At 49.5% G+C, this 12,161-nt stretch overlaps 3 protein-coding genes across 3 annotated transcripts; 2 read left to right on the plus strand and 1 right to left on the minus strand.

Moving 5' to 3' along the window:
- Positions 1-6: 6 nt before the first annotated feature.
- CSUI_008292 (radial spoke protein 3) lies at positions 7-4,578 on the plus strand (the record flags this gene model as incomplete). The annotated part of the gene is made up of 3 exons (XM_068068426.1): positions 7-2,855; positions 3,446-3,551; positions 4,503-4,578. Coding segments are annotated over exons 1-3 (537 nt in total), but the record flags the coding sequence as incomplete, so codon positions are not given.
- CSUI_008293 (uncharacterized protein) lies at positions 4,476-7,262 on the plus strand (the record flags this gene model as incomplete). Its single annotated transcript, XM_068068427.1, has 4 exons — positions 4,476-4,634; positions 5,232-5,403; positions 5,732-6,696; positions 7,140-7,262. The coding sequence occupies 4 exons, from the start codon at positions 4,476-4,478 to the stop codon at positions 7,260-7,262; spliced, it is 1,419 nt and encodes a 472-aa protein (XP_067919592.1).
- Positions 7,263-8,277: 1,015 nt separating this feature from the next.
- CSUI_008294 (rhoptry kinase family protein rop35) lies at positions 8,278-11,965 on the minus strand. Its single transcript, XM_068068428.1, has 2 exons — positions 10,965-11,965; positions 8,278-10,243 (listed from the first exon to the last, which is right to left on the minus strand). Exons 1-2 carry the CDS (start codon positions 11,395-11,397, stop codon positions 9,240-9,242), a joined length of 1,437 nt encoding a protein of 478 aa, XP_067919593.1. The 5' UTR covers positions 11,398-11,965; the 3' UTR covers positions 8,278-9,239.
- Between the last annotated feature and the right edge of the window lie 196 nt (positions 11,966-12,161).

Consider the following 12,161-nt stretch of genomic DNA (forward strand, 5'->3'; position numbering starts at 1 on the left):
AAGTGAGAGTGATATGTTTGGGGCGACTTCTTTCTCCTGGGCTTCAGCGTCAACTTCAGCGTCTGCTGATTCAAGTGTGATATGGTCAAAGGGATCTGCCGGAGGAGGAGGAGAAGATGGGGGGAGAATGAGTAGAACAACGGAAGAGGAGGAAGAAGAAAGGATGGATAGGAGGAAAGAAAAGAAATCTTGGAAGAGTGAACAGTTCATGAGAAGAAGAGGGTATTCCTCTTCAGATCTTCTTAATAAGAAAGCCGGAGATAAGAAAAATATCGGGAAGACGCAGAAGGAGAAGAATAGGAAAGAATCTCTCTCGCGATTACAAACGTCAACTTCATCTCTCTTTGATATACCTCTGCCTCAGCCGGAAAGGAAACCCCTGGAACTGTCTCCTTATCTTGTAGGGAGGGAGAAAACAGTTGTGGAGACGTCTCATGCGGCTGTGCTGATTTGATATAGGAAGATGGACATGGGTAGATCTGTCTATTTTTCATCTCAGTAGCAGGGAAATACACACCGAAGTCAACGGGAGACGTACATATAGTGGCAATCGCCATCCCAGACGCGTCAGCGGAGATAGATAGATAGATAGATGTTGCATCCCCGGAGACACATCATCTATGTATAGATGTATGTATATTTACTCTCCGTGAATAGGAGACGCCGGTAAGTTTCTTTCTTCTAGAGGATCATCAAGCCTTTGATTGTCTCCATCAATCTCGTCTCCTATTTGTACATATCTCATCATACTGGGGGGTGATTGTCTCTTCTCTCCTTTCTCTCTTTATTGACCGGAAGAACCTGCAGTCTAAAACACTCCCTCCTTTCCTTTCAAAGCGCGCTAAGACGTTTTCGTTCTTCGTATTGCCATCGTGCATCTGTGTATGGTATCTCATTTACATATATGTAGGGGATCTATATGTTTGTGTATATATACGCATACATCTGTATACATATACATATATGTGTATATGTGCGTGACTTAGTTACAATAGTATGGGTAGAAACTGCTGTAGTCCTGTTTCTACCCATAGGAGGAGAAGAAGGAAGTTTTCTTTGGATTTACATGTGTCTCTTCGTTAGTGTTGTTTTGATTTGACCTGCCTTTCGTTCCAGACAGAGGCAGTGAATAAACCAAGGTGTTTTCAGGCGCGCACTCAGACGGATGAGCTCATTCCTCTGCCTTCTGATGTTCCTTTTCTCCCTCCAAAGCGAGGCCTTGATGCTACCACACAACGTAAGTGTTCCTCCTGTATATACACCTTTCGTATACGTGTATGTCAGTCAAAGGTATAAAGAAGAGTTCACCTATCTGGAGGTGTGTGCATATATATGGGTAGATACAACATTAGCGAGTCTACATATATATAGTGAAGACTGCTCTGTCTGTATCGTAGCAGGCATTTCATCTTCCCTATCTCTTCTTCTCTTTGGTGTGAGATTCATGTATTTGGGTCCTCTTGTGTCTGTCCACTAGAGTTGTTAACATCTTGAAGCACATATATATGTAGAGTAGATGTAGGCATGGTATGTATATACCTATGCGTATATGACTTGATCTTTTTTAAGCAAGGCATATATCGTACATCTGTACGTAGGAATCTACTTGGATATGTCTTCTTGATAAGACCTTTGATTTCTTACTTCACACGGCGTGTAGAAATGCACACTAGCATGCACATCTGAGGGGTGGAGATACGCCAGAGGCACACGGTCGAGAACGTCTTTCTCCCCTCTCCATGTGGAGGGTGCTCTGGGGAGGATGATCCTGCGGTATCTCTCTGCTGGCCCTACTAAGAAGCCCGCCAGTGGCAGAGAGATATCGAGAGGTTTAAATGGCCGTCCAAACCAGATAGAAACGCACGTCCTCTCTTTTCTTACCAATCTTGAAGAGAAAGGTATACATAGATGTCTATTTCTCTTCATGTAGACGGCTACCAGCATGAAAGTTGGGGATACATTGTGTACATTTCATATAGACACGATAGCAAGTAAACGATATGTCAGTAGACACATATCTCCAATTATTCGCTCTGAGTTTTGATCTCTTCGTGCATTCCATCCTTGTGTTCAAGGAAGTCTAGTGAATGTTTTGATATGAAGAAACAATCAGCCTAAAGTTTTTTTATGCCTCTAAAGGAAGAGACACCCCTCAACTTAAGGTGTGCAGGTTGGGTGTCTATACACCCACCTTGTGAAGCCTACATCGTCGGATGTTCTAAAGATCTGATATGAACGACCTTCACTAAGAAGGATGCTCGCCTAGGGTGCTGGAGTAGGTGATAGGGTCTATCTTTTGGTCTGCGAGAAGCTTGTTGATAGAATTTCAGACCGAGCAGCCAACTGTCACTGTACATAGACCTCACGGGGGAAGTAGAAGGATGGAGAGGAGTAAAGAGGAACAACCGACCGCCTCTCGATTGTAAAAAGAAAAGGTAGTAAAGAGAGAGGAGTGTCTCGTGAAGAAACGTAAAGAGGGAGGACTATCTGCTGGACGAAATGAATATTCTATTCGCTGCGATCTGCATGAGACTCCAACTACTTCTAGGAGTTGAATGGATAGTAGGTTTTCGGTGTACGCGTGAGATTCGATACTTCTCAGTTTTCGGAGACGAGGCCGAGCTCTTTGATTTTGATCGCGAAGTGGCTCCCCTTGTAGAAGTTATCATCTGGAAGACATTAGAGGAAGCGCACGCAGAGTTAGATCATGAGGAAGAACTCATAGCTATGAACCAGTATCGTAATGAATGGATGGAAAGACAGCAAAAGAGGCTTCAAGAAGAGAAGGATGCCGAGAATCAAGAACGTCTACGGGCTCAATTCACTCAGCAAATGATCGAATATCACGAAAAACGGTGAGACATCGTGAAAAAGAAGAAGCACGCACGCGACGAGAGAGAGGGAGACGTGGAGGAGGAAAGAGGGAAAAGCGTAAACAGAAGAAAGAGAAGTCAGGAAAGAAAAGAAGAGTGGTTACTCCTCGGATTCGCTTCCGCTGTTGTCCTTCCACGCCGTTTCATGAAAGGCATTCTACTGTAGGGCGAGTAACAAAGAATACGATGAGATTAGCACGTCAGCAAAATAAGCACATCTTTACTGGAAAACGGTTTGTCGGTCATCTCGCAGTTCCTTGGGATAAAGCTTCTTCCCCAGGATCCGCTGAGAAACAAAGATAGAGACGTCCCAGGAGTCTTTAAGCAAGTGGCACAAGGGCGGATGACGTTCGTACCCCAGCCTTCTCAAGTGTTCTTGGTAGTTCAAGAAAGTCTCGAAGCATTCAGTAGAGCCAACTGACATACTTTTCACAAGAAGACCTAAAATCAAGTGGGTTTCCAATGTAGCAAGAATCCTTTCCTGCGAGAAAGGAAGAGAGCTGTCTCACGCAAATCCTGGTTCTTTTCTGTTGTTTCTTCCCTGTTTGCCTTCGTTGTATGTCGAAAAAAAGGGCTGAAAGGGAAAGAAGGTTAGTAAGAAAACTTGCGGCGATCGAGGCCGCCGAAGCAACGCCTTTTGATGCTATCGTCTCTCGAGTCCTTGATGAAATCGAAGCGGTAAGAGGAGTCGCTTGAAAGGCCTTTGCTTATACGTTTTGTTTGGTTTCGTTGTGTATGGGAAAAAAAAGGCTGAAAGGGAAAGAAGGTTAGTAGGAGAGGGTACCTATCTCTCTCTGACAAGCAAGCAGTGAGAGAGTCACAAGGGCCTTCAATAGCGTAGTATGAAAAGATATCAGCGTCCATCTAGTGGTGACAATCTAGGAGAGGAAGGCCATGTAGGTTCCAGGCTATGTGACAGGGTGCCAGTAGAGATGTGACAAAAGGATAAAAAACAGAGGAAGAACTACATCGTACCTTCGCTTAGCAGGCCTAGCTGAGAGATGTCTGTCGACGCCTTCCTTCTTTATGTCTGATACGCAAGATCAGCATTCTACTTTGCTGAACTAAGCAAGCTAAGTGTAAATAGCATACTGCACACTTGAAGCTAGGACCCCAGAATCAACTTGAAGGATTTGCTCCTCGAGTCTACAGGAGAGTGGACCAGTGTTGCTCTTTGCTTGTCTATTGATATCAGGTGGTCGGTGAAGGTAGCGATTCTTGACTCTTTTCCTACTTTTGTTTTGAACTTCTGTTTTCAAGAGTATCCTCCTCTTTCTTTTGCCAAGTTCCGGCGTGCTCTAACGGCTGTTGATTGAACATCGACATCATTATCTTTCGGGATGCTCACGAACGCGATTCTCCCCGAATACCCTCCAACAGCACTTTCAGACTGTGATCGTTTTCAAACTCTTCTTACCCGGTCTTTCTCAGCAGTAGTAGCCTTGCCAACACATACGAGAGGCCTATCGAAAAATCTTATCTGTAGAGTATGACCTTGTAATCAATCACGCGGACCCTGTTTCTTGAGCGTTCGGTGCTTACTTGTCTCTACGTCAAACCCCCATCATACTTTTCTTCGAATGTTTCTGATCTGGTCCAACTATGCTTATCATGCTGCCTTCACTGCAGGGAGGCGCCTTTGTAGGAGATGAGTCCGTCGTTGTCCAGACTCTGACCATGCCGCAGCTTCTTAGTCATGTCAACCAAGTCCTGGCGTCTTCATCGGTTGGTCCTCTTCACCCCGCTCTTAGCTTCTGGCCAGTTGTTGAATGAAGGGTGTTTTGCAATCAAGAGACTCCGTGTGTTTCTCTGATCCAGCAGATTCGAGAAAAAAGGCGTCCCTTACATCGTCGTCCAAGTTGTCAGGGAGTAGTGGCCTTCTTCCGTCGGAATGTAGTCTAACCATCTCCCTGCCCCGCCCCTCTTCCGCTTGAGATGTCCGACTACACGAGTCTGTGTGAGATGGTTGAGTGCCGTTCCGCATTTCAAAGGCCGGTCGGGTGTGATGCATTGCTACCACCAGTCCAGTTGAACATCTTAGTACCCGGAGGTATTGCAATCATAGTCGCTACAGAGAAATAGACGAAAGGATCTACCTCTAATTCTACTGCCATCGTATGATGTGTGCCGAACCAGTCCACCTTGAACAGATATACAACCCGCGCAGGAGACACAGCCTTTGTTTCTCACAACACCCGTAAGCTAAACATCCAGCGGCTGTAGAAATCCGGCTGTTTACCTCCTTCGCCGTTAGTAGGCGAGATAGCGTGAAGCGTTTGAGACTGGAATGTCTGCCCAAGTTACTCTCCGTCCATCAGCCTTTTCGACTTGAGCTCTGAATGTCTTTTTTGTGTCCAGAGTGCGCAAGGTATTGTGAGAGAGATTATACAGGACGATCTGAGCGACGCCATTTCCACTGCGGATGCGTTTGCTCGAGAACGTGAAGAACAACAACTTGCCAAGCATGCTGAGCAGCGGGCAATTTGCAACATTCGTCGCGGCCGCTTGCACTTCATTCTAAAAGTTGAAGGTATGAAAATCGCATCACTGCTTTTTTTTCCTTCTTCGTCGGGCCTGTCGTGCGCTCTCTGAGAGGCAACGAACAGAGACTTTTACACGTCTTGTGTATAAAAGAATGAACGCCCGACAGAATGCTGAGGTTCCGGTAGCGAGTGCTGTTTCAAAAGCGTGTTTAGCAGAGTGGGCCCTACTGCGACTCCAGTTGAGTGCTAAGATACAGCTTTCCAGTGTGCAGAGGTTGGCTTGGAAAAAAGATGCTTTCGGTCATGGGCGGATACTTGAAAGCACCCTCCTCGTCAGCGCAGGCTGCTCGGCTTGTTACGACCTTGTTATTATAGATATTCCCGAGACTCCCCCTCCGACGCCTCCTCCAAAGCCCGACACACCGCCTCCCATAGATGATGAGGAAGAGGATGAAGCGAAGGCGGGCGAAGTCGACAGCGAGGAAAATCCAGCTCCGAATGAAGCAAAGACTTCAGAATCTCCTCGTCCCTCAACTCTCCAAGCGGAATCAGGGGAGCACCTTAACAAGAGCTTAACAAAAAAGCAGAAGAACAGCGTTGTCTTGGACGTAGCTCCAGATGAAAAGAGGGACACGCGGTCGAGGACCTCGGTAACCGGAACAAAGAAAGAAGACAAAACAGAGAACGACCAGGACACTTCTCGTCAACCCGACACTGCCACTACCAGTAATGAAAGGAGGAAAAGCAGCAAGCGGGGAAGCACACGCTCACCCGCCGTGGAGAACAGTGAGAACCCTGAAGGCGATGAGCGCCGGCGCAGCAAGCATCGAAGTAGTGAAGTGTCGCAGCATGGACAAGGAAGAAAAGAATCGAACAGGAGAAGTTCTTCGACAAAGCGTCCAGACAGCGGAGTACCGAGCTCGGAGATGTCCTCAAATTCACCTAGACGAAGTCGAGGCTCTACCAGATCAAGAGCACGTTTCTCGAGAAGCACAAACTCTCTGGTCGAAGATGAGAGTAGACGTGAGAGCCGAAAGAGTTCCAGAAGGAGCCGAACGTCTTCAGCTTCTGTGCAGATCAAAGCGCCAGATGGTTCTAACAACGATGCGGTTAGTACGTGGAGCGAGGACGCTTCCGAGGAAGAGGAAGAAGAGCCGCTGCCTACAGAGGATATGGTGGTAGGGCCTATCACTGTTGTAAAAAGCAGTGAGAAGCGAGACTGTATTTCTCTGGAGGAACTGAGGGAGGAAGTGCTGAAGTGGGTGATCACGCGCGTACCTCGACTGATCAGGAGAGTCAAAGCGGGTTTCGACATCGTCCACAACGGCAAGGTCCAGAAGGTAAGCGCTGCGGAAAGAAGAGAGCTCTAGTAATTGGAAAGGATTTGGGACATCAGTTTGAATGGTTAACAATACAACGGACAAAAAGTCGGAGTGCGAAGCATCGTGGTCTTTTTGTGTCGCTCGGACAGCCTAATCGTGAACTCAGAAATCAGCCGCAGTGTAGTAGGCATATAGATCCATTCCTAAATAATGTACCGCTACTCTCTCTCGTACTCACACAACGGCTCATTCCAAACTACGGAGACTCCTCAGTGCAAGACTACTGATAACGCAGCTGTCTACTTTCATAGGGATTCCGTGTAGCTGGTCAGAGGAGCCCCGCGAAAAACCCGAGATTTCGGCGGCACTTCCGACAAAATCTCTGGTTCTCAACGGAGGTTCCTCAATGTTATCGAATATTCCGAGTCCTGCGCTGATGCGCCGTCCTCTGTGATTGACAGGCAGTACCTCCCCTGCTCGACAGCATGCCAGGGGAGGTGTTTTTGAAAGTCAGGCCACGTACGCCCCCGGAGGGAAGCGAGGACAACGGCGGTGACGAGGTATACCCCACCTCCGGCGGTTAGAGGAGTTCTTTCACTGCTCCTTACTGTCATCAGTCAATTTGGAGCTTTGGAGTTCACCGGCAAGCTCGTAGGTGCTGGGTACTCATCTTGAGCTGGTGGCTGAGAAGCTCTCAGACACAGTACTGTTCGGCTGGCTAAGGGTGCCGGCTTGATGGACTGTCTATTCCTGAAGTCGGGGGAGGCGCGTGTTTCGTTCGGCACGCAGGATATCACCCTCAGTCTCTCGGTTTTTTTTTGGGCGCGCGGCAGAAGAGCTTAGTTTCTTCAAGTTTTCTCTCGCCTTTCCGATTAACAGTCGGTGTACATGAAGAGTGCGGCAAACGTGATCGGTCCCTACCAGACAGGGAAAGACGACACTTCGTGTGTGGAAGCGTTTGCTAGGTAGGCATCGCAGACGAAAGTGTTGCAGAGTGTCTTCGCGCCTTTCCCCCACGAGCCTTTCACAGACCGGGAGAACATTGTATACACATACGCCTTCTCCTCAACTTTGGCAAATCATACTGACAACCCCAAGTTCATTCTTGACCTGGGATCCAGCCTTTGCTCGGAGTTGGGTTCGCTAAAGTGTGAGAGCTCTTTATACAACTAGGGGACTCAGCGGAACTCCCTTCTCCGGTCGGAAAGGCTGACGCGTCAGTGGCAACTGTATAACGGGAAGCCTGTCGAACACGCCGACAAGGAGCGATAACATAGCTGTGTGCAGAGGGAGAGTACTAAGACAGGCACCGCGCGGACGATCGAAAGTTTCGAGGACGACTGGGGGACGACTATCTTTGTCCCGCAGCAGATAGCCGGGCCGCGGAGCGAGTCCCCGGAAGGCCACTGTAAAAACGCAACTACCCCTCCGCATGTCAGAAAACCAGCTGCACACGGCCGATTCGTGTTCCCAGCGATTTACTGTCATGAGGTCCCCTATGGGCTCGGGAACTTGACAGTACAAGTCACTGAAACCACTCGCGGGTGTGCTATCATTAACAACGAGCAAAAGATCCGTCCCCCCCCCCCGACCGCGGGCGCCCGTGTTCTGCGCTCGCTTCTACTGCAGAAATAAGCTTCCTGCAGCCCGACCATACACTGCCTAGACTATAGCCCAGGCAAATAGATCCCAGCGGTCTTGCACCACTTGCTCACCGCAAGCCTCGACGGACCATGATCTCTTGTTGGACTAGTGAATCTAGTTTGGGGACCACCCGTCTCCTATCCTGCCAGCCGGACCCCGCTGCTTCTCTCCGTCTGAAGGAAAAACTCTTGTGGTTGTCACCGTGCCAGAACAAACGGAGTGACAGTGGGATCTGGACCCGGGTACTCCCGCGAAGCACAAGTAAAACAGTCAGTCATAGCCGATCGCTTCTGACCAACACGCAGGAAACTGCATTGCGCGATGTCGAGCCGCCGACAGCGACTGCGCATCAAACGGAGGGAAGGTGCAGGTTGTCGCTCGGCTTCCAGCTTGACCGCAACCGTTCTCAAAGTGTCTACCGGTCACGCCATCCGCAAACCTCTCCTGAGTGCCTGTATGCCCTAAATAATTTGCTTGACCGTGCCTACGGAAGGGCTCCAGTCGGCTCTCCGTCTGACCGGACAATCCAGGTCGGGAGTGGAGTCCTACGGCACCTGTTCACACAGCTTACTTGAGCTTTAAAAAAAAAAAAAAGCGAGTTCTTTGACTGTTTGCTTGCGTACAAACACAAGAGTTCGCCCGGACCCGCCAGCCAGGTTCCCCAGGGCGGGGTGGTCCAAAATCACCTTCAGAGCGAGCATGTCTCCCTTTGGTGCGCAAACAAAAAACTTGACGAGGTCCACGGAGTCCAGCAACATCGAGACAGCTCGCCGAGCTGCACACACAGGTGCGGAGCACAACGCACCTAGCTATCCTGCGTGACTCGACACGTCGAAGGTACACCCGACGAGACATCAGGCATCTAACCGAAGCCCCCCACTGTTCCCTTGTCCGTCCTTCGTGCGACTACTGAAACATCATTTTTTCTCAGCTGTCGCTTGATCTTCTCGTGGGACTTTGGCTTCCGGCAGTGTAGAGTTGACTTCTCCGTCCGTTTTTGTCTGCTGTTCCTTCTTCAAGTCGTATCTTTCTTCTGTGGTCAGGAATGGTCTAGGACCACTCTTCGTTCTCATCAATTCGAAATCCACTCCTCGGAAGTACGGCTCTTCAAGAGCCTCAGCGATCGAAATCCGGTCGTGAGGGTCGGGTTCCGTCATTTTCCTGATTAAGGCTAATAGTTCACTTTTGTTTTCTAGAGGCCTCCGCTGGCTCAGCTTCTCATACATCTTGTACAGCGCTTTGCCTAGAGAGTAAACGTCAGTTTTCTCGTTATACCTCATTCCTCCGAAACTCCAAGCACTGTCATGTTCTCTTTCAATTTCCGGAGGAATATACCCTCTCGTGCCAACGAAGTCACCAGTTGAGTTTATAGGAATGACGGACTCCATGTCTGCAAGGTAGACATGTCCGTCATGTCCTAGTAGAAAGTTACTAATTTTCAAATCTCTATGTACATACCCCGCTGCGTGCAAATCCCGAACTGCAAGGAGCATCTCCGCCGCAGCCGCCTTGAGATTGAAACCTCGAGGTGCTTCTCTCATGCATGTGCGCAGGCTGCCTTGGACGAAAGGCAAGAAGAGTAGTAGCCAGTTGCTCCCAGTGCTCCGATATGTGCCGAACTGCGGCAGGAAAAAATCATTACCCCCAGCGATCCGTGTTGTGAGTACGTTGTGAATGTAGCCTTCGTACAAAGCATCGCCCGGACTCAGAACACTGAGTTTCTTCGCTTTTACGACCAAGCCATGCTTGGCATCATCATCACTCAGTTGCAAGAAGTCAACGAGCTCCGGTGATGGGTTCAAAAGGAAAGCCAAGCTCCGTGTGTCACCCTCATCAAGCTGGCTGTCGATTAGCTCATCGGGAAACTCTGCCTCATCAATCCGTGGCAAATTATGAACTCGGTACCACCACCTTAAGAAACCTGTCCAGACAGCAACACCACAGGGGATATCTCATGTGCCCTATGAGCATTGTACGATGTAATGTCTCCTGACGTCCTGCCCTTGATAACCAAAAACATTTCTCTTCCATGACTCACACATGTACGAGTAGCTCTTGTTGCGACGGGCGGGTCCACTGCCCAGACCCTGAGCCGGTCGGCCAACCGGTTCGATCCGATTTTCGTCGAGTAGACTGTTCTAAGTTGGAGAGTCGATCTATGTGACTATCTGATCCACGTATGTCTACCTACTCGCTCAGTTTTCGTTCTTTCCACAACTGTCTCACACGCGTGTTGGAACTCCGCCTGGAAGAAGCGGAGCGCAGCCCAGGTAGGTACCCGCTTCAATTAGTCCGCTTGAAGATGGCTTTGTCGACAACAGTACAGGAAACCTCCTTGGGTGTCCACTCAGGATCACGAGTGCGCATTTCAAGACAGCCTCTGCACCAGGAGTCGGCTAAGTGCAATGCGACTGACAGAAGTACCGCTGCTGAAAAGTAAACTAGGCTGCCTGTCAATTTCAGGATCTGTCAGCTACTATTCACCGAACACGACTGTTGTCTTCTACACAAAACAGAACTTCCGTCTCTTATTGAGATTCCGTGTGAAGATATCCAGCCCATGCTGGTAGACAATCAAGAAGCTGATGCCCCACGCAGTTTCTCGATTCAAATGCTTATCGTCAGTGTACACCTCCGCTCACCTCCCCCCTCGGAGAGTCGCCGTTTGTCTGCGAGTCCGGGTTGCGGCACAGGGAGACTATCTTTATGGCCAGGGCGCCCGCTTTCCTCTTGTGCACCGCCGGTCACGACACTGTCTGAGGGGTCTTCTGACTGGTCAAGCCCATCTTCTAAAGGTGCTGATTGTTCTTCCGCCGTGGCAATGTGCAGTAGAGAATTCGCAGGTGGTTGGACTACCGGCACGCCAGCCACCTCTCCCTTGACGGACAACACTGACAGGAGCGCATCTCCAGGCCCTCTCAGGTAAAGGAAAAATACGAACCGGAAGAGGCCGTGCAACGCACACGCTCTCAAAAGAAGACAAGACATCAAGTATAACCAACTGGCACGAGACTCAGCTCGGCATTTGTAAGGCACACCGTTAGAGAAGTGCATCGTCGTCCTCGAGGACCCCATCCTGGCCCTCACTTGGTCGTCAGCTTTGTTCAGTTACCAGTCGTTCGCGTAAGCAAGCCTAGAATTCGCAGAGAATTACTGGAGACAGAAAGAGAAGCTGGCAAATGATACTCTTTCTGCACAGTATTACCCGTGCTCCTTAGATGAGGCCGGCAACGCGAAATTGCCGCGTGTCTTGGCTTTTGACGGAAACCGTCTACACGCCTGAGGACTGCAAACGGATGTCCGTAAAACAAGAAGTACGAATGCAGGACCGAAGTCCTTGGCCTGTCGATCGCACTTGGTTTTTCCCTGGCCGCGCTTGGACCGGGAGAGTGACAGTTTCAACTCCTCTAATGAGAAAACCTAGCAGCGGCTACTCCGGCCGAAGTCATTACAAAAAAAAGTGAAGGTGTGAAGAGGGACATTTTAATGGAACCGTACGCTCCTACTTACCACCGGACTGGTAGGAGGACACGTGGTACGGGTCGTACATTGGCAAGTTCGGACTTCCCTACAGACACGACTAAAGCTCCATTGGCCAAGGCACGAGTGAGGGAGGAAGTCTCTGTTTCTGCGAAGGTCTGGGTGTCGATTTTAGCTCGGAGGAGACAGAACAGTCTCGGACCGGGGTCGACATCGCTCCTCAAAGCGCACGGATGCATGCAGGGAACGTGCTGTATCGTTCCCGGCAGATTCCGAGCAGCTCGCAACGGTGGAAGTGTCACTTCGGGCTAGGCTCGGGAGAAAACGGTTGGGCCGCCAACGTTCTGAGAGTGCGAAAG

The sequence above is a fragment of the Cystoisospora suis genome (genome assembly GCF_002600585.1).
Source record: "Cystoisospora suis strain Wien I chromosome Unknown contig_4612, whole genome shotgun sequence".
Taxonomy (NCBI): Eukaryota; Apicomplexa; class Conoidasida; order Eucoccidiorida; family Sarcocystidae; genus Cystoisospora; species Cystoisospora suis.